Source organism: Monodelphis domestica, chromosome 5 (genome assembly GCF_027887165.1).
Source record: "Monodelphis domestica isolate mMonDom1 chromosome 5, mMonDom1.pri, whole genome shotgun sequence".
Taxonomy (NCBI): Eukaryota; Metazoa; Chordata; class Mammalia; order Didelphimorphia; family Didelphidae; genus Monodelphis; species Monodelphis domestica.
The window spans coordinates 102049750-102074209 of record NC_077231.1 but is presented as its reverse complement, the minus strand read 5'-3'; the positions used below and the strand labels follow the sequence as shown (position 1 = coordinate 102074209).

Here is a 24460-nt window from a genome sequence, read left to right as displayed (position 1 = left end):
CATGAGCCAAGCGAGATAGCCCAAGGAAACCTTCCCTGCAATGATGCCCATATCGTTTCAGACTGCCACTGAACTCTTCTGCCCACCACCTCCAAAGGACATGCAGTAGGAACACAGGTCTTGGGACTGCAAAGGCAGGTCTGGCCTTCATCCCCTCTGTTCCTGGGGCTCTCTCAGAGGCCAGGCAGGACACTGGCCTCCCCAGCTGGATGACCCTGACCCAGCATCTCCTTAATGGCCTTCACAAGCTCCTAGGAGGTGCTCTCTAGCTGGCCAAGGGAACACGTGAGGCTATTCAACTTGGAACAAACTTTTATTTTGGACATCAGTCTGGCCGGTCCATAAATGCTGGTTGGTAACTGGGAGAAAGTCCTGGGGACAAGGGAGGGAAGTGAAGACAAGTCTGGGAAAGGGGCCTTGTCTTCTAGTGGAAATAGGCGGGACCAGAGGGGGGAAGAGAGGAAGAGCTAAGGGAGGCCCCAGACGGGACAGGGTCCAAGCCCCGGCTGTTGGTCCTCCCTAAAGGGAAGACTAAATGATAAGTGCATCCCAAGGCTGCCACCAGAGCTCGTCCGAAAGCCAGCCCGGGCATCTCTGAGGCACAGAAGCACCCCTACTTGAACTGCCTGCTCTGAGTCAAGCCTTGGAGAATCCTTCCCACTCCTATTAGCACCCAGAGACTCCCAAACTGCTAGGGGCTTCCTTGAAGTAAGCCAAAACGCAGCTCCAGTTGCAGCCACAATGAGGGTAGGGATGGGGAAGATGGTAGGGTGGCTGGGGTCCAGAGGACCAGCATAGCTCAGGAGGGAAATAGAAGCAGCTGCTCCATCCACTTGGGGAGGGGATCCCCCGACCCACAAAAGATGTCAACAACACAATCCTGAGCAAGCTGAAGGCCTCACTTCTAGGCCATGGTGAAGGGAGATGGGGAGAATCCTCTAGAATCCCCAAAGCAAAGCTAATTCCAAGGGATATGCCACACCAAAAGATTGGAGGGTGGGCTCCCCTTGGGATTGCCAAGCACAGGCAAGGGCAAAAGGGGTGGGGAGGGGGATTGTCTCCAAAGAGAAAGAACTGGCAGCCATCTGGAGCAAGGCTGAGGGGTGCATATAAAGCCAATCTGAATGAAGCCCTCCAGTTGACCGATTAGGAGTTAAGCGCTTTGGGCATTCTTTTTTTTTTGGGGGGGGGGATACCTAGAAAGAGATAAAAGTAAAAAAAAGGAAGGAAAGAGAAGGGGAGGGGAGGGTTGCCCCTTCCACTCTCTTCCCCCATTTAAAAATAGCAGATGGGAAGGGCCAGAGGACCCCTGCTTTGGTGGCCACTGTGCAGAGCAGCCTCTCCCCATCCCAGGGGCCATTCTTGCTGCTCTCAAGGGCAGCAGGGAGCAGGGAATAGGTCCCAGCAAAGGGCAAAGAGTGCAGTGTCTCCCCCATCCCCACCCCCCCACTCTGCCTCAAGCCCCATGAATCTGAGAACCCCTGAGGATGTAAGTAAATGGTTGAGGCAAGGGGAGAGAAGAGAGATGGGTCTTGCTACCTGGCCCAGCCTCCATCTTCACACATACATACATACATACGTTCATACATACATACACACGCACACATGCATGCACATGCATATGCATGCGCACACACACGCTCACATGCGTGCACACACACATACTATATATAGTTATATTTATATATATAATAAAAAGGAATAAAAACTAAGGGCCCAAGATGTACAAAAATGTGTCAGGGAAAGGGAGGGCAAAGGGACCAGGAGGAAAGTGGGGGCTGGTCAGTCCCGCACTCCTTTGGCCCCCTTCTTGAGCTTATAAATTACAATCCTGTGGGGAACACTAGGGGGGGAAGGAGCTGAAGGTGGGTGCTGGGTTTGTGTAGTTACGGCTGCTCTGGTTCATCATGACAGGAGGTGGTGGACAGGAGGCTCCAGGGATGGATGGGTGGGTGAGTGGAGCCACGAAGGGCTCAGCAACCACTGGCTGGCATCACACAGGCCCCCTGGGACTTCACTTTGTGCCTCTGGCCTCCCCGTCGACGGCCCCCACTGCTGGGCTTGGGCTGCAAGAGAGAAAGGGAGAGCCTCAGCAAGAAGAATGGAGACGGCCTCAGAGGTCACATCTAGGGCCGTCAGGGGGCAGGCAGTGAGACAGTGACTGACAGTCAGGAGCCCCAGGGTCTCATTTATGGCGCATGCCACTAATTAGGTGACCTCAGGAAGTTTTCTTTACTTCTCTGGGTCTTAGTTTTTCAGTCTCTAAAACGGGAATCCTCTTCCTCTTCCAGGGCTCATGTAAGGAAACGTGCTTCAAAGACTATCCTGGCACATGGGAAGGGACTACCCTGGTGTCATCAAGAAATTGAGGGGCAGGCCAAAGAGGACAGCAGCAAGACAAGTGCCAAGGGGCAGAGAGCCAGACAAGCAGATGGTGGTGGCGGCCAGGGTCGCCGGCACCAGTCAGCTCCCGAGCACACACCGAATACCTTGGTGCCCTCTCGACACAGGGGCTCTTCATCCTGGGCATTCTGGCAGGAAGGAATATTGAGAGAAGGGGAGAGAAGAGATGAGCAAGAAACAGAGTGGGCGGGCACAAGAGAGGGACCAAAGGGCAGCACAGGCCAGGCAAGGCAAAGGCCCCAGGGCCCACCAACGACCTCCCCAAGAAATCCTTAGGGTCACCGGGAAAGAGAAAGGCCTCAGAAGCTGAGTTGAATGGGCAGGAGAACAGAAGTGGGAAGAGAGCAGAGACAAAAAGCAGCTGGCAGGGATGCAGAGGAGGAAACTACAAACTGCCCCAGCTCCTCTGTTTTGTTCCCCAAGGGAGCATATAGAGCTACCAGGGGAGACTCCTGAACAGAAGCCATGACCCCACCACAGGCTCCTCCAGCCCACATCCTCCCTGGGAAACCAGAGGGGCCATTGAGCCTACCTGTGGCTGAAGGACACTGGAAGGGGCTGGCTGGCTGGCCCCGAGCTGGGAAGCTTCCTCTCCAGGAGGTGCCCCTGTGGCTGGTCCACCAGGCAGCCCCCCATCATCTCGCTTGGGCAAGGGCCCCTTTTTTGTAGACTGCATCTTGATCTGCTGGGGCTTGGCATTCATTGGTGAATTGTTGGTCGTCTGGAGAAGCTGCAAGCCCAGGGAAAAGGGTGAGCTGGCAGCCCCCAGGCTGGACTCTCTCAGGAAGGGTTTGGGCTTTCCTAACCCCAATGGCAACTGTGGCCTCCCTTCCTCTCTATCCCACTCCCCAGCTACAACTGCCACAAGTCCTTCCTGGGCACTCCTCCTGCTAAGAGCCCTGTCTCTATGTCCCCTGCACAGGCCCAGCTCCTTCCCTTCTAGGTGGCCACAGATGCCAAAGACTCAACAACCTCAGTGCTTGCCCACATATCTTCTCCTTTCAAGAGCTGGAGGACCCTGCTCAGGGCCTGCATTCCCCCTCCCCCAGCACAAAGCCCATGAGGAGCTCACATAATGGCTACGAGAAGCCAAGGCTGGCTCTCCTCTTTACCCCAGCCCCACCTGGCTTGCACCTCCTGTTCAGTAGCCCACACTAAGTCCAGGGTCCAGCCCTCCCACCGAAGCTGCCATACAAGTTGGGAAAGGGGATGGCCCCAACCTTGGTGATGGTGCCCACGGCTTTGGTGCGACCTTCTCGGAATACCAGCCTCTGGTCTATGTGCAGATACTCGGGAGTCTTGATGAAGCGAAAGTGTACGGTGGCCTTGTCCCCAGTGCGCAGACAGTCTTTGTCCATGCTCAAGATGGTGGCAGTTTGCCGGATGCTCCCACAATGCACTGCCATGGAGGAGGGGAAGGAGTTACCTCTCTCTGCTCATCTTGGAGAAGTGGCTAAAGAGGGTGGGTAGTCCCAGCTGACCTTGGGATAGACTAAGGTCACCAAATTGATTGGGGGGAAGTGGGGGCAACATGTGCCATATTCCAGATTTCCAATGTTACAGGAGAGAAGCTAGCTAAGCTATGTCCTCTGCCTTCCTGGGCCTTATAAGCAAGTTAAGGCCAACCTGACCCAACCAAGGTCCTTAGTGGGGAGAGGGGAGAATCCTGCCAAGCAGGAAGAGTAAGAGGAGAGACAAGGTCTGTGCTCTTTGGATATAGGACCATCACCCCCCCAGCAGCTCCAAATGTTGTGGCCACAGCCCCTACCATGGATTTCCCCCAAACTGAGCAGCACCAATGGGGGTAGACAGGATGAGATAAAGTCCAAACCTGAGGGTCCTGGTCAATGCAGGGGCTTGGGACAAGCAGAAGCGGTCTCTGGATTTGGGGGGCTACCTACCCATTGCCTGGTATCGAGGGCTGATTGTGGTGGGATGATGGAGGACCAGGATCTCTGCCTCAAACTCCCAGGAGGCTTGGGGATTCAGTCTCGGAGAGACCATGACCATGCCTTTCCGTATAGATGAGCGCTTAATCTGAGAGGGAGGGACCATCAAGACAGGAGTGCTCTAAGGCTCACCAAGCTCTTTGGCTTTCCAAAGGAGCAAAGGAGCTCAGAGGAGAGGCAACCTGCCTAAGGTCCCAGTGCTGGTCAAGAGCAGGCCAGGTCTTAAACCCAAGCTTTCCAAGTGCTCTCTCTGCCCTTCTCTAGCTAGAGAGCTGGCTCTGGTTCAGCAACCCCCTCCCCTGCTCTGGAAGGCCCTCACTGCTTCTTCTGCAGTTGGAGGAGAGAACCCTAGAAAGCCCTAAAGGGTGTGGGGCTTCTTCCTGGCACCAGAGGATTCTTCACCCTCTTAGTATCTCTTGGGCAGTCAGTCTGATAAAGCCCATTGAGCCCTTCTCAGATCCACACTGTGAAATACACAAAATAAGTGTACAGTATTACAAAGGAAACTTATTCTAGTCATATACAGTAACCAAAACACTCAAACAAAGCAAGCTTACCCTCAAGATGGACTAAGAAATCCTATTTCAGTCTAAGCCCTGATAGCCTGAAGGCAGAGGGAGAGGCAAGTCTGCCCCCAAGTCCAGGAGAAGCCCCCATGTTAGGCTCTGTGCCCATGGCCTCACCTTCTTCAGAGCAAAGGAGGCTGTCTGGCCTCCGCGCACCTCCTTCACTGGCATCCTCTTTCGGTGAATGGACTTCACTGCAATGGACAGGAAGTTGCCCAGGGGATCAGGACCCAGCAGTAATGTGTCATTCAGCTTGATGAGGCCCCTCAGGGTAGTCCCCGACACCACAGTCCCCACTCCCTACAGGGAAAGAAAGAGATCTAGTGTTGGGACATCCCCCCAGCCAGCCACTGGGCACCAATCCCCAGGCTCCAGCATAGCCCTGGACCTCTCACCGGCACAGAGTATGTATCATCAATCTGGAACTCGGCAGGCTCATCTTCCCGGTAACTGGTACGTGGAGACAGCAGGTTCAGGAACATCTTGAGCAGGTCTAAATTCTCTCCTGTAACATTGGAGATCTGGAATATGGGGCACATCCTAAGCAGGGAGCAAAGGAAATGAACAGTCAAGCTGAAGTGGCTGGCTCCTTCCTTAGGGACCAGTGAGGATGGAGGCTCCACACTGGGGCCAGACCTGGGCAGGCTTTGGGTTCTTTTCCCCCACAATCAACAACAGAGCCCCAAGGAAGCCCAGTTTGCAGCCTTCAAGACAACTTGTATCAACCTCAAAGAAATCAGAGGCATTATCTTAGTGGAAAAGTGGTGACCAAAAAAAGTCCTCCAAGGGACTGCCCACTCTTCTGGGCCCAGGAGGCCACAACTGGCAACTCCCAAAAATAGCAGTGACAGTGGAAAACTAGGGTTACCTTAGAACAGGCCAAGAAGGTCAGAAATGAGCCACATGCCTCAGCTCCTCCAGGGTGATGACCCTACTGCCCTCAACAAGACTCACAAACTACCAAGGACTATGGCAGTATGAGCTTGGAAGGACCTTCCCCAGGATAAGGATGATGGTGACTATGACAAATAACCATCTGATCTGACCATAATACCCTCAGAATAAAGGACTCCAGTCCAGAAAAAGAAGAGATCACTTTGACCTAGGGGGAAGAGGGAAGACTTCCTGGAAGAGGTGGCATGTGAACTGGGCCGTGAGAGATGGGCTAACCAAGAGGACAGTCAGTGAGCAGAAGGGGTGGCTCTAGATCACTAGTGCCTGGGAGGATGCTGCTGAGGTCCCTGCCACATATAGACCCAGTCAGTCTTGATCTACAGGATCCCTGGGTATAAGCCCCATGACCTTGGTCCCTAGGCTTCTGGCCCAGGGTGTTACTCTCCCACCCAGCCCTCACCCTGACTACCTCTCAGAACTGAAGTTGGATGCGGTCACAATCACATCATCCTTGCTCTGTACCAACACAGGGATCTTGCGGCAGCCTGGAGACTTCAGCAGGCGCTGCAACAGCTTCAGGGTCTCTTAAGGGGGGAAAGGGAACAGAATTAGGGTGCCCAGCCATCCCTCCAGCCAGGCTTCCTAGGATGGGGCAGGTGTGCTCATCACTGATGAGAGGAGACAGACACATGGATGAGTGGATGGGCAGGTGGGCAGATGAGCGTTAATGACCATGAAGCCTAAAGAAACAGAAAGGGTCAAAAACTTATGTGACAGCCTGTGCCAGGACAGAAGAGACAGAGGATGAAGGAGATCGAGAAAAAGAAGATACAAAGTTTAGAGAAACATCAAGAGAGACCAAGAATGAGAGCGACTGAAAGATCAAGACAAAGGAGAAAGACAAAAGAGAAAGACAGAGAAAGACAGACCAAGAGAGTGAAAGAGACCAAGAAAGACTGAGGGAAAGAGAAAGGGAAAGAGACAAAGAAGAGCAAAAGATGAGAGACAAAGAAAGAGGAAGAGAGAGGGAAAGTGAAAGAAGGGAGGAGAAAGAGAGGAGGGAGAAAAAGAGAAAGCAAGAGTGACAGCAAGGGAGACAAAAGAGAGCTCACAGCCTGAGGTCCACTTCCTGCCACCTAGGGAAGTCCAGGGCTCCCCAGATTGGGTCAACTTGCCAGCTTTCTCCAGCTGCAGGCCCTGATATACCCTAAACTGAATCCAACATAAGGAAAACTTTCCTGAAAGTCCAAACTGTCCCAGAGCAGAGAAGCAAACTATGACCAGTGGTCAGCAGAGATTCTAGGAAGGTATGGGCTGGCCCACGTGACCACTGCTTCCATCCTCCCACAGAGCTAGGCCCCCTAGGGTCCAAGTAGGAACATCTGGAACTTCCATCAATAATTCAGCCACCATTCAGTCCCCAAATCCAAAGATGAGGAAACCCTCAGACCCTTTCCTCAGGGAGCTTGTCACCTCCCACAGGGATGGGGAGCCACATACACTGCTATGAACAATACAAGAGAGACTGGACAGTAGGGGAGAGAGCCAGACAAAGGGCTCTAAGGGGGAAAAAACAGGAGGAGAAACCCATTTCACCTGAGGGAAATGAAGGCAGGCTTTAGAGAGGAGCCAGCATCTCACCCAGACCTTAAAGGAACAGGTAAGGCAAGTGTGCCAGCTGAGCAGGCCGAGAGCAGAACCACCATCCACTTTGGCCACACACAGAGAGAGAAGGGAAGTAACGAGGATAAGGCTGGAAAAGCAGGTTGGTGTCAGGCTCCAGCATGCCTTCCACACCAACTGCCCAACTTCTCTTTGCCTCCACCCCATTGCCCCTCGTTCCACCCTTCAGGATCTGGGGGGGGGACAAGTCATTCAATTTAAAAAGACATTTCCAGGCCAAGATCCAAACAAGAAATTAGCAAGAAGCCACCCTAGGATTGCTGGAGGGAGCCCAGGAGGAGGGCATGCCAAGGCAGAGGCCCCCAATTACCTTGCAGGATGTTGGCAGGACACATGTCAATCTTGGTGACCACAACAAAGACAGGAACGTTGAGTGCCAGTGCCAAGCCCAGATGCTCCTTGGTCATGCCCACAATCCCAGCATTGCTGCCCACCTGCCCAGACAAAGAAAGAGACTGTGAGTAGAAGGGAGGTAGGGGCAGGGGTGGCCCTCAGTACTGGGATTGTCAGAACAGAAGGAACTCAAAAGCTGGTATGGCAGGAGACCTGACACTGGCAGAGAAGGAACTGAGGGGAATGGGACAGCAAGTGGTGAACTGTGGGAACTGAGTGAACCACCTCCATCTGCTGACCATTCTGGAGACAGCTCAGTCCCCTTTTTATTTACATATGAGTCTCATGAGAAAATTTGATTCAATTGTGAGACCTGGAAGAGAATCTTATTGCATTATCCAAACCTAGCCTTGCATGGCTAGGACCCACCTGTCCCTGCTGTTTAGAGACCCTTAACCAGGGACCCAGGTTACACTGCCTAGAGACAAAGTCAGAATTTTTTCCTAATTGTACATCTTAAGTTCCCTAAATGTCTTATCTGAAAACCCCCCAAGGCCATACTAGTCAATCGGTTATTGTTTCCATGTTCCTTTGATTATCTACAGATACTTGGGGAAGAGTAGGACATCTCTTCCTGAATTTAGGAACTATATTTGTTCGTTCTCTCCCACCCCAACCCCACCTTGCAAAGTCCCTAATCTGTCCTCCAACTAGAAATCCAATGACCTAATACTGTGTTGTTGTTTGATTTATTGTTTTTAACGTATAAAAATCTGTCTCCCCCAGTAATCAGGGTCCAGCCCTAAAGCTGAGGAAGGGGTCTCGTCATTGGCCTGCACTGCTTCCTCAGGCATTGTCATTTATTTATTACAGCAGCACAACAGCATGACTCTGACGCCAGGAGGGCACAGGAGCCGGCAGGGGCCAGTGCTATCAACTCTTCTTTTTGATCTGTACCTGGGATATCATTGAGCTGAAAAAGCCCCTCCACCAAAACAGACAAGCAGTGCCCCTGACTTACTGTTCTGGAGAGAGGCCTGGGCTCTTACAGAGAGGTCAGGAGACCTGGCCAAGACCACACAGCCAGGCAGGTCAGCTCCTACTGAACCACATGGTCTGCCTGCCTATAGCCTACAAAGAAACCCAGGGTTGCAAAGGGAGAGACTAAGAAGAACCAACAAAGCTGGACTCTGGGTGGAAAAGTGCCTGGCCCATCACTACAGGTCACAGCAGACTTCTCACCAGCCCTGCAAGGTTGGAGTACCAGTTCAATGGTTGGCTCAGAGAAGTAAACTGACTCAGCTGGGCCCCTAACTAATCTGTGGCAGAGCACAATGCCCATGGCATGCAGGAAACCAGGCAGCACTTTGGAGAACACCAATGGCCTTCTCCTGCCAGGACCTACTGTTTCTGAGCATTGCTCAGAGGACCCATGACCTCAATCAAAATTTCAGTGACCCAAAAGGCAAAAGCAAAGTGAAAGACTGTAGCCATCATGTGTCCCTGGTGATGACTGGACACCAAGGGGCATGAAGGATGGCACCAAGGACACAAAGGACTAAAAGAGAAGTTGAGTACAAGAGACCAGATGGACAGCTGAGGGGTGAGCTTCAGAGAAAGGCTTCTAGCTGCCTGAGTAAATCTTCTATGGGAAAGGTGCGTGAGAACAGTCCAGGATAAGGAAGCCTGCTTGGGCCAGCAGGAGAGCCTAGGTCCACCCAGAGGACAACAGTCAGGTCCATCATATTTCAGCCCCATCCCACCCCATCAGGCAACCTCCCTTGTTGGCAAAATGAAGGCTGTGGGAACAGGGGGAGTGACCTCTTCTTGAAGGATCTTGATTGTGGCCATCAGCACTTCCATAAAACTGATTTCCTTCACCACCCTATGTACTCTTTTTTAAGCATTTACAAACATGGTTCTGAGAAGAGGTCTGAGGCATAAATACGGCGAAGAAGCCTGGCTCTTAGCCAGGCCACAGGAATAGGTCCTGGCTGCTGCCATGCTGAAGATGATCAGACCACAAGCACCATCTGAGATCTCTTCCCCTCCAGGCTGGTTTTCCTGAGAATCTGTGTGTGTGGCTGTATGAGTATATCTGTGTGAGTGTGTATGTGTCTGTGTGTCTTCCCTATGAGCAGATGTTTGCTTATGGACCTGCTCCTGAGGACAGCAGGACAACATGAGATCACTACAGAAAGGGCCCGCCAATACAACTTGTGCTTTCCATACAAAACTATTGTAGCTTAATTATTTCTGACTGTTATTTATGTGGCTAATGAAGACCTTGTAAGTTCTCATTCTCTCCCTCTGTCAGATAAGAAACTCCAGACTGACCAAAATAAATGAACCCCTAGAATACAAAGGCCCAGATGTCCTTTCATTTCATTGGGTAGTGATCTCCGTAGGTGACGGAACTAACTCTGCTGGGCCTTGTCCCCGGTTCTGTGGGCACTTTCCCTTGTCTAGACTTCTTAACCCAGCCAACATTCTCCTCCACCTGGGCATTTTCATTCTTGCCATCCATACTCATCAGTCCACATGAGGGAGAGGGTGCCTACAGCTTCTCTTCCTCCAAAAACAGTCACACAGCTGTCCTGGCTCTGCAGGGTGACCTCTGGCCCCCACCCCCACTCCACCTCAGGAGCTGCTTGACTCAGAGAAAGTCCCGGCACCTCCTGACCTGGGCTTTGGTTTCTGGCTTGCTGTGAGGACAATGCTATGAAATGACCCGGCCAGGACATCCACTCTGGCACCCTTTCCCTCCAACATGCTACCGACACTATTCAGAGCCCTTCAGGCTGTAGGTAGAGCTGAGATCCTTTACCTATCAAACCTCTCAAGTGAACTGTCTGACAAGGCAAGAGACTACTCCTGTACCTCGCTCCATGCACTCTGGACCCTCCAGGCCATGCTCTTGGTCAGCTGGCCTTCAGTGTGGAGGCGTGCACTTACCATGAGCATGCAGAAGTCGGGCAGGTGGCCAGTCATGCCAAAAACAGTGGTTTTCAGGTACTTCTCATGGCCGGCCAAGTCTATGAAGGTGATGACCTTGGTGGACTTTTCACAGATCTTGGTCCACTCCAGGCTGCCCCCATGGCTGTCAGGCTTGTTCACCACATTGCCCTCACTGTCAAAGCCCAGGATGTCGTTGCCCACGCTGCTGGTGCGGCCAGACTCCATCTCGTGCTTATGTCGGAAGAGTTTCTGCCGAGCAAAGCCTCGGCCATTGTCCAGCTCCCCGTGAGTCAGGACTCCCAGGAGTGTGCTTTTCCCTGCATCCACATTGCCCACCACAGCGACTCTGAGGGAGGGCATAAAGGTGGGGGGGAAAAGAGTAAGTGGAGCATGGAGCACAAAGCCCATACATACCTACACCTATGCAGGGGCCTCCTGGGCTTCTCCCTTTAGGCTCCCTGCCTATCTGGTCTATATGCCCATGGACAAGCTGAGTCACAAGCCTGGCATGAATTTCCTTGGGGGGATGGCCATATGGGCTACAATCAGCACTCACATGATTGAGATCAGGGTCTATCAGAAGACAGCCAAGGCTGAAAGAGCAACTCTGGCTAGAAGCCAGGCTCCAGACTGAGGGTGCTCCCAAGGTCTAATTTTTTTTAACCCCTTACCTTCCATCTTAGAACACTGTGTGATGGTTCCAAGGCAGAAGAACAATAAGGGCTAGGCAATAGGTGTTAAATGAATTGCCTGGGATCATACAGCTAGGAAGTGTCTGAGGCCACATTTGAACCCAAGACCTCCCATCTCCAGGCCTGGTTCTCAATCCACTGAGCTACCTGGCTGCCCCCAAGGTCTAGCTTTTTAAAAAGATTATCCTCCCTCCCCTTTCCTCTCCAAGGATTCCTATTCTCCCTGCAGTATTCCCCCAGACCATCCCTTTCAGTACAACCTAATCTCTGGTTTACTAACTACTGAGATGGCCCCTGATCAGCGCTGCCTTTCCTATCACCCCTCATCTTCTAGACCATCTAAACCCAAATCCTAACAGGAAAGGCTGGGAAAGGGAAGGAGCTGGGCCACCATTGCTAGGTGGCCCACACACCCTCAAAGAAAGCATAAACAAGTGAGGATCAAAACTGAGATGGCAAAGTCTCGAGGTTTTGTCTACATCAGGTAGAGGTTGGGCCCAAGGGATCCATTCTCCCACAGGGTCATCTCCTCACCTGACCTCCAGGAAGTCATTGTCTCCAACCCGCTTCCGGACAAGGTAGTCCCGTACACGACCACCAGCCTCCTGGTGCTCTCGGAGAAGGATGACGTCTGCCTCCATCTGTTCGGCCATGCTCTTGACGGTGGCGTATGAGGCCTCCATGTCTGCCTCACTCAGTCCATACTCAGTCCCATCTGCAGAAAGGTACTGCCATTCATTCAGAGAATTTACTAACTCCCCAAAAGACACCCAAGCACTGAGATGCGCCCTTCAGGCTCATAGGTTGAAGTCTCCAGGTGACAGGTGCTACGGCCTCCCAGGAAGAATGCCCAGAGAGGAGATCTGAGGGAGGCATATCAGTCCTCCCAGAGGCAATAGCAAATACCGCCCCCACCCCCACCTCCACCCCAGGAGCCTGGAGAGCAGCTTGGGTGAAGCAGCTTGGGTGCTGCCAGGGCCATCAAGGCTCTGTGGCTGCCCACCCCTTCCCTCCCTAACACTCTCAATAACAGCAGGAGAGCCAGGGCTTTCTGCCTGTCAGTTGTCAGTGGTACTAACCATAAAAAGATTAAAAGTCGTTAAGGGATCCCAGATAAACAGGGCAGTTTGGGAAGTGACATATTGAATTTATTACATCCTCAAAAAGAATTAACAAGCCCAGCATAATAGCAATCACAGCTTCATCCTCTCCTAGGCTACAATTTACATGGAAATACTAATCTTATTTGGGGTTTGATAAGTTCAGCATAAAAGAGAGAGAACATGCTTCAATTTAAAATAAAATTAGTACATTAAACCAAAAAGGTGGCATGATGGGCCTCTGGGCTTTCCATGGCTGGAAGGAGGCCTCCAAACCCAGGATGATCAGAGGCTGTATGTCCAGGATGTTAGACTTGCCTGAGGTCCCTTTAATCTCTCTCCTTTTATGGTTTACACTGGAAGCACAGGACAGGACCTTGTTTATTGTTGTCCAAGCACACAAGGAATGTTTGTAGAATCTCAGAATTGGGAAGAACCTCAAAGGGCATCCCTTTTCCTATGTTCCTGGCAGCCTGAGCTGAAAGACCCAAAGGAAGGGGAAGTCCACCCACTCCCACTCACCATTCCCTGGGTAATGTCTGTCTGTTCAAAGCCTCAGTCAGTCATGGTCTAGGCTAACCTCCATGGATTCTCCTTTTGTCTCTGTCCCTAGTACTTAGCCCTAGTCTCAGGCACAGAAGAGGCCCCTCACAATTACCTGCTGAGTTCATGTAGGAATTCCCCCTGAGGCCCCTCCCACCCCTCTCCTTTTCTTTGCAGATGAGGAAACTAAGACTAAGAGGAGTAAAGTGGCTAACCCCAGATCCTCCTTCTGCCCTCTGAGCCAGTAGACCCCACTGGCATATGGCAGCCCTTCAGATACTTGAGATGATACCTAAAGCTTCTATTCACTAGGTGATTATTTACCCACCAGAGCTACTCATTTGTCTGCACTGGTGTAGTACCTAGAGCAGGGAGGGGAGGGATGAGAGCACTTCCACAGCCTGGATCTGAGAGCATGTTCTTGTCACATGAAGCAGGGAGGCAAGAGAATACAGAGTCCTCTTGAGTAAGAAAACCTCTTCATTGCTCTGAACCTATTTCCCTATCTGTCAAATGGAGTTACTACTATTGGCATGAACATAACCCATAGGTGTTTTGTTGACCAAACCCTTCTATTTCCATTGCCTGGCCCCCTGTGCTGCCCGAGCCTGGGCTCTCATCCATCCTCCAGCACCTGGAGAGGCAGACAAGGCTAGCAGAGATGCCCCAAGTGATTGATTCTTGGAAGAGAAGACAGAAGGGCTTGAAAAGCCCTTCTACACAGTGAGGCCTTCCATCAGAGCAGGGCCCTTAAGCCCCCACTAGCAAAAGAGAAAGGATTCCAACTTTCCAAGCACCATCACTTGCTTGTAAGCAGAAGGGCCTGGGCAGGATGCAGGGGAGGGGGACTGTGCCACATGGCACTGCCATCACTGCTCCTGTCTTATGGATGAGGATCTTCAGTGACTGTCCAACAACAAATGTGAACCCATGTCTACCCTGCCTCTAGAACCCAGGAGGCTCACACTGACCAACCATTCAAGCTGTCCCCATGGAGCAGGGTATCTTTAGAATAAAGGACTATAGTGCTCTCACAGGGCAGTTCTCCAGCTCTGAGTAGTACAGTAACTTTGCATTTCCTACTTCAACTCCTTTGCCCAGGCTGTTCCCCCTATTTGGAATGTCCTCCCTCCTCACTTTTACCTCCAACAATCCCTCATTACTTTTAAAGCTCTTTTTGGTCACCCCCACCTCCAATTACCCTGCACTTGCTTTCTGTTTGTCTATGTCATTGCCTTTATCTCCCCAGCACCTGGTATACTTCCTGGCATAAAGGATGCACTAACTGCATGGCTGCTAGATGCCTGATGAGCAGGTGGTTTGGGCCTGAATGCCAAAACTCTTTGAGGCAAGAAGGCCATGGGCCTGGCCCCATGTTGACCCATGACTTTTGACCCATCTCTTATCTTCTGCCACTTTCACCAGAGGACACTGAACCAGATTTAGCATGGCCTCAGACCAAGGGAGACCACTGAGGTTTTCAAGCACAAGCTGGAAGAAGGCTTTGGGGGGAACCTTCAGAGAGATGCCTGTCTAGGTAAGGGCTGGACAAGGTCACCTTCTAGGCCCCCAGGCTGAGATTTAGAGGTTAGCTCTCTGAAGGGGACCAAGTTCTAGAGGGCACAACTAAGACCAGTCTTTCATTCTTGAGGCCTAGTCGGTCAGAAACATTTAAGAGGTTTTACTATGTGCTAGGCACTGGCTCAGCCCTGGAAGCTAGAGAAAGGCAAACCTGTCAAGGTCTATACTGTGTCCATGGGCAGTAATAACAGAAGGAAGGCCCAAGTCCTGTAGGAAGCCAAGGTAGCAAAAGTGGAGGCAAGGAAGGAGAGCATTTCAGGCCTGGGAAGTAGAAGGCAGCTGGCAGGCCAGTCAGTAAAAAGACCTGGGATAAGGAGATGCAGGATGGAATGAGGAACCCTGACTCTGGCAGAAAGTGAGCATCCAGGAAGGTCTTACTAGCACTATTCATCCACCAGGGCCGATGGGCAGCTGCAAGGCTGCCACATAGAAGGTTTGATGGAAGATGGATTAAAGAGTGTATGGACACCACATGGTGCTTGAGGATTGAAAGGACTAATTAGCTGTATGATGCTAAGTTAGAGAAGTCCACTGAGAAGCCACATGAAAGAGAAAGGGGCAGACAGCCATGGCCCTGAGAATCAGGGTTTTCAAAGGGTTCTAGCAAACCTGGTCACACCACATTCAACAAATGCTAGGTGAACAAATATCCAGGCAGGAAGGTTAGAGAAAGATCACAGAGGCATGGGAATTGGGAGGGTGAAGACCACCCTGGATTTTGCTAGGTGGAAATACAAGTTAAGGAAGTTAAGGGAAGAGGGATCCTTGGAGAGAAAGGAGACAGGACCAGGAGGTCCTCTGGAACAAGCCAGGCTTTTACTCAGTTAGCTTTCTGAGCTGGAGAGACTATCTCAGTATTTCTGAAGGAAAAGACCGAAAGAAAGGAAACACCAGAAGAACCTCAGAGTTGGGAAGAACCCCAGATGGAGAGCTAGCATGATCTAGGCAGTGAGAGTAGGGCTTAAACTTGGGAGACAGTCACAAGATTAGAAAGGAAGGGCCAAAGGGGACCCTGGAGAGATGACCTCTCTGAGCACCAAGTATATTGGACAAGGCCATTCATCTCTGGGTCTATTCAGTATGAGAATTAACTTGTTTATTAGAAGGGAAGATTCTAGATTTGGGGTGGATGAATGTTGGAAAGAGTTACTGGTGACTAGCCATGACGAACAAAAGAGAAATCAGTGAAACATTTAAAAAGATTGACAAAAAGAGATAAGGCTGAACTGGAAACTTCTCCCTTCTCCTCACATCCTCTGGCATACTGTCTGATTAGTCCTCCAGAACTGACCGTCTCCTGTGTCTCAATGGAGGGAAGCCTGCCCCAGTCTTGCCTTGATCTCTCTTCATTTATTAGGTTCCAAGCTTCCTCACTGCAGGGCCCATGACACATCTGAGGGGATGAAGACCCCTTTCATCCCATCCCAACCCAGCAGCCACTCAAAAGACTCAGTAAATCAAGGTAGGACATAGAAATGCCCTCACTCTCTGGCCTTACTTACACAAAACAAAGCTCAGAAATGAAACCATTCCTTTAATAAGGTCACTTTTGACCTTCAGTCAAAGGGAGGAGGGAAGCAGATGGCAGGACTGGACCTGTTTATGGTCACTGGCAAGATGCCCTACCTATCCTGGCCAGGGAAGAGAATGCTAGGATGATGAGGACAGCTGAAGGCCTCATTTCTTTTCTTTTCTTTTATTATCCCTTACCTTTTGTCCTAGTAACAACTCTAAGATAGAAGGACAAGGACTAGGCAAACCGGGTTAAGTGACTTGGCCAGGGTCATACAAGCTAAAAAGTATATGAGGATTGGCTAACATAACAGCAAAGGAAAGTAATGAATGCTGGAGGGGATGTGGCAAAGTCGGGACATTAATTCATTGCTGGTGGAGTTGTGAACTGATCCAGCCATTCTGGAGGGCAATTTGGAACTATGCCCAAAGGGCGACAAAAGAATATCTACCCTTTGACCCAGCCATAGCACTGCTGGGTCTGTACCCCAAAGAGATAATGGACAAAAAGACTTATACAAAAATATTCATAGCTGCGCTCTTTGTGGTGGCCAAAAACTGGAAAACGAGGGGATGCCCATCAATTGGGGAATGGCTGAGCAAATTGTGGTATATGTTGGTGATGGAATACTATTGTGCTAAAAGGAATAATAAAGTGGAGGAGTTCCATGGAGACTGGAACAACCTCCAGGAAGTGATGCAGAGCGAGAGGAGCAGAACCAGGAGAACATTGTACACAGAGACTAATACACTGTGGTATAATAGAACGAAATGGACGTCTCCATTAGTGGTGGTGTAATGTCCCTGAACAATTTGCAGGGATCCAGGAGAAAAAAACACTATTCATAAGCAAAGGACAAACTATGGGAGTGGAAACACCGAGGAAAAGCAACTGCCTGAATACAGCGGTTGAGGGGACATGACAGAGGAGAGACTCTAAATGAACACTCTAATGCAAATATTATCAACAAAGCAATGGGTTCAAATCAAGAAAACATCTAATGCCCAGTGGACTTACGCGTCGGCTATGGGGGGTGGGGGGGAGGAAAAGAAAATGATCTATGTCTTTAACGAATAATGCTTGGAAATGATCAAATAAAATATATTAAAAAAAAAAAGTATATGAGGCCAGTTATGAACTTAGGTCCTCCCAATTCCAGGCCTCTATGCGATGCTCTATCCACTGTGCAATCTAGTTGCCTCCAAAGGCCTCATTTCTGCTGGAGGGCACCAGGGCATCAAGTCTGTGATGGAGTCTCTAGACACGTGCGCTTGTGAGAGAAGGGCTCCTTGAGCTCTGAAGCACTAAGGGTTACTTTGCAGGAAAGCTACCAGGTTGAAGAGCCAGTTCCAATGCCCACCCACCAGGCCCTACTAAAGTTTGAAGAGGACAAGTTCTACGATGATAGCTCAATGTTCGAAGATGGGTGACCAGCAGGCCTGCACAGAATGAGGGCCTTTCCAAGACCATGGGAATCATGTCCTGGTTTAGGCCTACTAAGAACTTGCTACAGCCAAGAAGGGCCCATTTTTCCTGTAAGGGGTGGTACAAGGGTTGCCAAACTGACTGGAAAGGGTAATATTCTTTTATTTGGCCAGAATCACAGTCAAAAGTCAAACCTGACTTCATGATTGTTCTCCAATGATCCAGGACCCACAAAGAAAGGAGCAGTTAGGGGCTTGAAGGCTCAACTGTATCCTGCTCCTTGACTTCTCAAGTGAATGCCTTCTCTCTGTACTTTCTATTCTCTAACCATTCCTTTATATTCTTAGTGGGGAGAGAAAAGCCAGTCAAGAAAAAAGTTGAATAAGGCACCTTTGTCTGATGGCTACTCTCAGGGAACCCAAGCTTACAGAGGACAGAGTCTGAGCACAACCTGGCAACAGGCTAACCCAATGACTTGGGAATGAGGGCCAGGCTGGCAAAGGCCCACAGAGGCTCAACACTAGGTATGGGGGGACTTTCTGTCAGAGCGGCTCATGACAACAGTCTACTCAGACGTGAAGGGGTTGTGATTTGTGTCAGGAGGGAACACCATGCCCTCCCAGCTACTGAAACCATGGTACCTGGAAGTACTGCATTGTTGAAAGAATAGTGCTCACCTGATCCCTGCCCAATGACATAGATGGTCTCTCCACATCCCTCGTCCATCCTCTCCCACATCTGCCGAAGGAGGCTGTCATACTGCTCTGATGTTGGGCTTACTAGCACCAGCTAGAGGAGAAATCAAAAAGCCTTAGGACCCCCAGGGCCTGGAGTATCAACCCAGTCAAAGCTGGCACATAACCCACCCCACAACCTTTCTTCTGCTTCTTTCAACACCCCTTTATTCTGTTGTTCGGGTGCCACACCATCTCTGTCCTTCCTCATAATAGGCAACAAATGGCAGGCCAAAGTCTACTGAGGCCAGCCTCACTTTCTTCCATGGCATATGCTTTATCATTTATTCATCTGCTCCCTTGGCAGACTCACCTGGGGGTGACCTGGCAGTCTCCTTACAGCTCTAGGGCTGGGCCATCATGAAGTATTCCCCAGCCACCTAAGGCAGAGTGGCCCAAGTGCTCCAGGCAATAAAACCCTTGAAATTTCAGCCCAGCTAAGTCTTGAGACACTAGTTGGAAGAGAATGTTTCCCTCCATCCATCCAGCAAGGCTGCTTTCTTCAGCCCCTCTTACTGCTTGATAACTAGGGAGTTAATCAACCCCGATGATTGCTCACTCCTCCAAGGGTAGGTCTGGGAAATGGGGCACAGATACACTGGGGTATCCCCAGCTATTTTCAGAAAAAGAGACACTTCACAGGGTAGAAGTGAGTGAAATTACCCTCAATTGTCAAGTGGGTTTTTGGTTTGTTTACCCCATGACTTGTGCAGATTTGGTTGGGTTTTGGGTTTTTTGTTTTTTTTTTCAGGTTTCTCAGTATAATCTCCTATAAGGCACCTCTATCAGCTGCCTAGCCCTTTGGGACTCCCTTCACTAAGCTGATCTGAAGGCAGGATGCTGGCTATCATTTGGTATCAGGCCAATCACCACTGACTTATCCCCTCCTCCCCCCCAGTTGTTCTTACTGCTGCAAAATCATCTGGATTCCTCTCAACTTTATAACTAACTAGGGAAGGCCGGGCAAGACCTATCTGGAGTAAAACATGGCTGGGGTGTCAGGGGCAACAGGGGGCACTTTTTATCATAACTTTTCTCGAAGGTTTATGTTTAATGTAAAAAAAAAAACTGTTCTCCATGGCCTATATGTGTTCATTTTGTGTTGTCACAGTTTAGAGGAGAAGGCTCATACCATTCCCCCCCCCCCCCAAACAATCACATACACAGGAAAGAGAAGAGACATAGTTCACAAACTGGCCAAGACTTGAGTGGTGTAGTCCTTGAATACTGAGGGTACAAGGAAATAAGAAGCTCTCTTGGCCCAGCTCAACCATCTCTCTCCTATCTCTACTATATGTGTGTGTGTCTCTGTCTCCATTGCCTCTTACACTCCTTGCTGTTTTATAAATATACTTTGAGATTTGCCCCATACATTCCCATCCTGTGTGATGTAGACAGTACTACAGCTTCCATGGGGAAAGATCCTGAAGCTCCTTAGTGTCAGGACCTAGATTTGAATCCAGGTCCCCTGACTCAAGTACTAGAGGACAAGACTTGGAAGAAAGGGAAACCTCTTTCTGAATTAAAAACTAGTTCACACTGTTGCAAGCAAGGCTTCCTTCTTGCTTGGCTTCTGGCCAAGACTCCAATACTCTGATATCTATGAACACTTGCCAATGCAAGGGGATCCTCCTCCACCCCTTAACCATAAGAATGCCCCATCAAAGGAAGAGGAGGTAGCAGAAAGTGGGGGCTCCATCTCCTAGGCACTGGTGTTCCTCAGTTTACCCAGGAAGCCCTCAGCTGTTAAGACCTGGGAGGAACCCAGGAGAAAGAAGAGCTGGCTGGTGCACTGAAGGGGCATCTCCTCTCTGGTATCTAGGTGGTGGGTTAACTGGCCCAGGGGAGAGTCTAAGCCATGTGAGGGTACGGATTTTATCCTGTGGAAAAGGAGGTAGGGCTGGGCTGGGTTCCAATGGTAATTCCTTGAGGAAGGATGAAACCTGACACCCCAAAGCCAGCTATGGCAGCACCCACAGAGACAAGGCAAGCAGGCAGAGATTATCATCAAGAGGAAGGTGTGAGTTTTCAGGGCCCCCTCCCCATCCTCAAGCTAATTGGACTGCCAACTCTGGTGCCATAGAAAATGTCCCCTCCCAGGGACCTCTTGCTGAGGGTCTCCCTGGGATTCAGTATAGTCCCCAGGAAGAGACAGGAGGGCTCAACATCCAAGAGACCCTGGGTCCTTGCCTCCAGGCTGCTTCAGGGGGACTTAGAAGATCCTGGGGTTATCCTAATATCTACAAGGTGTCACTAAATCCGATGCAGCCCTACTACTGGGGCATTTGCTCTCATCGGACTGGGGTTGTAAACAAAGCTGCCTGGGACAGTGAGGGGCAGAAAGGAGAACTCCCCAGGTCTGAAGCTACTCTTGGCAGGGGCTCCCAGAGGCTTTAAAGTCGGGGTCACAACCCATCCATCCCTGCACTACCTGTCCGACAGGATAGGGAAGGGTGGAGGGGTGAGAAGCCAAGCTCAGTTTCGTGAATCACCATCATTAGCTAGGGGCCCTGGCCCAGCCGCCAAAACACTGCCTTCGAGCCCATAGGGCTTCTGAACCTCAGTTTCCTCCTCTGTAAAAGAGGAGGCCAGGACAAGCCTTGGTCCTTCTCAGTTCTACTCTGGTTCACTCCTAGCAGACCTAAGTTTCCTCCTCTATCAAACAGGGCTCAAGGCCCTCAATCGCCTCAGATATTCTTCCAGCCCCAGCCACCACCAGCCGCCTCGGGTGGGGGTGGGAGTGGGGGGCAGCTGCCCACGTGTCAGAGACTGGCAGGGAAAGTGCACCAAGTGCTTATCTCGGGAGAGGGGGCGGGGCAGGGACGGGACAGGGGCCCCCCTCCCTAGGGATGCCAGATAAAACGCTTCTGGAGGGAGGGGGAGGCCCCGGAACAGCAGGGAGTGGGAAGAGGAAGCAATGGCCCGGGCCCCCTCCCCCACTTTCCCTGGTCCTCAGTTTCCCCAGACGCGCTGGGAGGCGGAGCGAGACGCCCAAGTGGGGGGCCGGGCCTGGCGGGACAGAGCGCAGTTGCCATGGTGTCGCCCCCTCCCTCTTCTCCCCGACCCGGTCCCTCCCGGCATGCCCCGCGCCGGGCCTAAGTCCCCGTCACCCGCCAGCTCTCCCCGGCGGCCCCCACGCACCTTGCTGGTGAGGTCCAGCTCCGGCTCGCCGTTGAGCGCCTCCCCGTCCTCGCTGCAGTCCGAGTCGAAGCCTGTATGAAGGCGGGCGGCGGCGGCCGCAGCACGGGCCGCACCCGGGGGACTGGGCTCCGGCGCGAACATACAAGCTGGCACCGGCGAACCCATCGGGGAGCGGCTCCGCTCCGCCGCCATCTTCACTCGCTTCGGCTGTCTCGCCTGCCCCGCTGCCACCGCCGCCACTGCCGCCGCCGGGCTCCCGGCCCGCCCCGCGCCCGCTGCATTTGACTAATTTATGCGCGGCCCCGCCTCTGTCGCCAGCCGGCCCTTCTGCGCAGCTGCTGCTGGCTCGGGGAAGTTGGGGCACCGAGCCTAGGGAGGGATCGGCTCATGAATAATCAAGTTGGAACCCGAGCTGCCAATGGCCGCTGCCGAGGCCTCGCGGGCTGAGGCTGAGCCATTAATATCCCGAATCCCCCACAACAAATAAAGATGGAAACGTCACACGCCTTTCTCTCGGCCTCCAGCAGCCTTCTCCAGTCCAACACGCCCCGCCAATGGAAGCAAAAGAGAGTGGGATGGATGCCACCTCTGTCCAATGCGGAGACGGGGATGGGGTTCGGCTCTTGGCCCGGTATCTCTGCGACCCAGCCGCTTCGCAAAGTTACCACAAAGTAACCTGCTGGAAGGTTGCGGTTGAGGCCCAATGATTGATGTGGCTGTCCTGCCGCGACGCTGCTGCCGGAGCACTGGCTCGGGACAGCTGGGCTTGCTACCCGAGCTGCCTGGTCCTGCGTCATCGGGGCACATTGTGGGCCTTAGTAAACGTAGGGACAGAGCTTTGCAATAACTACCTCTAGCCCGAGAAGAAGCGAACGACTTCTTCCTGCTGCCGAGGTCAGCTGGGGTTCAAGTTTCCTCTCTGCTACTATCTAGTCTTCAGCCGCCAGCTGGTGAAGCACCTACTGTGAACTCTTCTGATTCTCCCGGGCACCCTATAGGGTTGGTGCTGTTCTTCCCCCTATTTTCTAAATGAGGAAACTGAAGCCGATAGAGCCATTTGCTAGTGTGTGAGGCAAAATTCAAACTCAGGACTTCCCGAATCAATGAACCACCTAGGTACTGCATGCTCCTTACAGAGAAGGTATATTGGACTTGGGGATTTAAGTCCTTGCCAATTGTTGGCAAATTTCTTAAATGGCTTTGTGCCTCAGTTTCCTTGTCTGCAGAAGAGGGGTACAATAGACTTGGTTAGCTCTTAGAATTTCCCCAGAGCTAAAGATCTATATACATGTAAATACAGTATCTACAAAATAAAGGCAAGTTGGTTATTTTGATTTTATTGTGGTAGAGAGAGGACAGGTTTAAGGAGCTAGAAGGGAGGAGACCAATAGTTCAAATGGAGGCATCTAACCTCTGCCTCAGTTTCTTTGTCTATAAAATGGGGATAATAATAGCACTTACCTCTTAGAGCTGTTGTCAGGGTCAAATGGAATATTTGTAAAGAACTTTGCAAGCATTATATAAATGCTAATTATTTTTGTCACAGCTAGATGGGTCAGTGGCTAGAGTACTGTGCCTATAATCAGAAAGATTTCCTGAGTTCAAATTCAGCCTCGGACACTTCCTAGCTGTGTGACACTGGCAAGATATTTCACCCTGTTTGCCTTAGTTTCCTTATCTGTAAAATGAGCTGGAGAAGGAATTGACAAACTTCTTCTGTATCTTTGCTGTGTCGACATGAATTCTGGAAGCCCCAAGTTTGCCCATTTCCTTTGGGAACTTACTTTAAGGAAAGTCTCAAAGTGACTGTCTTAGACTGAATAAGGGATCTCTCAGGGCCCGTTAAGTGTCCTGAATAGGCGTAATAGAAATGTTCGATCACCCTTTTAGTCTTAGAAGTTTCCCCCATTGTATCAAAGATCCATTCCCAAGAAGACCAATACCTGGACAGCACATCCTTTTAGCATCCATTATAGCAGACTTCCTGATACTCCAGCCTCTGGCTACAGCCTCTCTTTCCCAAGTCAGCTTATAACTCGTCAGTGTATGTTTGCTGTGTTTAATTCCCCAAAAGGTATATAAGATCTCTATGTTCTATTATTCTTTGGAGAGAGAGCAGTGATTCTCTCAGAGATACTGTTCCCAGAGTCCCAGAACCTTTGCCTCTATGTGGTTTTTAGGTGCTTGACTCTGTATGGCAGCCAAATATTGAGCACTAACTATCTCTTTCCTGATTAAAGACTGGGTTTTATTGACTAATGGTTCTGTGTTTTTCCAGGTTGACACCAAAAAAAAAAAAAAACAGTAGAATCACAAGGAGTTCAACAGGATTGAACAACAAAAACATTTTTATTGTTATTGTTGTTATATTGTGAAACTGACCACAACAATCATTCAGCCAGGGAATCTTAACCTAGGATTCAATAATTTGCTGCTTGTTTTTTTAATTTTTTTATAACTTTTCTTGTTTTTGTTCAGTCGTTTTTCAGTAGCCTCCAACTCCTCATACCTCTATTTGGGGTTTTCTTAGCACAATCATGGAATAGTTTTCCATTTTCTTTTCTCCAACTCATTTTACAGAAACCAAAGAAAGCAGGGTTAAGTGACTTGCCTAGGTTCACACTACTAGACAATATCTGAGGCAGGATTTAAATTCAGGGCTTCTTAACTCAAGGCCTGGTACTCTATCCACTGCACCACCTAGCTGCCCAAACTGTGTTGCTGATGGAAAGTGAACAGCATGGCTAGAACTTCTGCTGATATGGCAAATCTAGGCAGGAATTCCCTTGACTCCAAAAGAGTCACCCTCCTTCAAGGGTGCAAGTAACTGGTATGGGGATGGTGCAAGAGAGAAGATAGATAAATAGATGATAGATAGATAGATAGATAGATAGATAGATAGATAGATAGATAGATACTAGATAGATAATATATATCTAGAATAT

At 50.6% G+C, this 24460-nt stretch overlaps 1 protein-coding gene across 2 annotated transcripts; it reads right to left on the bottom strand.

The window, feature by feature from the left end:
• Positions 1-294: 294 nt before the first annotated feature.
• Positions 295-23762, bottom strand: GTPBP1 (GTP binding protein 1). Of its 2 annotated transcripts, XM_007503191.3 has the most exons (13): positions 21516-23762; positions 18318-18429; positions 12013-12193; positions 10784-11132; positions 7806-7929; positions 6282-6396; positions 5314-5458; positions 5036-5218; positions 4305-4440; positions 3624-3802; positions 2936-3133; positions 2490-2531; positions 295-2066 (listed from the first exon to the last, which is right to left on the bottom strand). In XM_007503191.3, the coding sequence occupies exons 1-13, from the start codon at positions 21705-21707 to the stop codon at positions 1974-1976; spliced, it is 2049 nt and encodes a 682-aa protein (XP_007503253.1). In that variant the 5' UTR covers positions 21708-23762; the 3' UTR covers positions 295-1973. The 2 variants fall into 2 exon arrangements, with proteins under 2 accessions (XP_007503253.1, XP_001362471.1); XM_001362434.4 differs by lacking the exon at positions 2490-2531.
• Between the last annotated feature and the right edge of the window lie 698 nt (positions 23763-24460).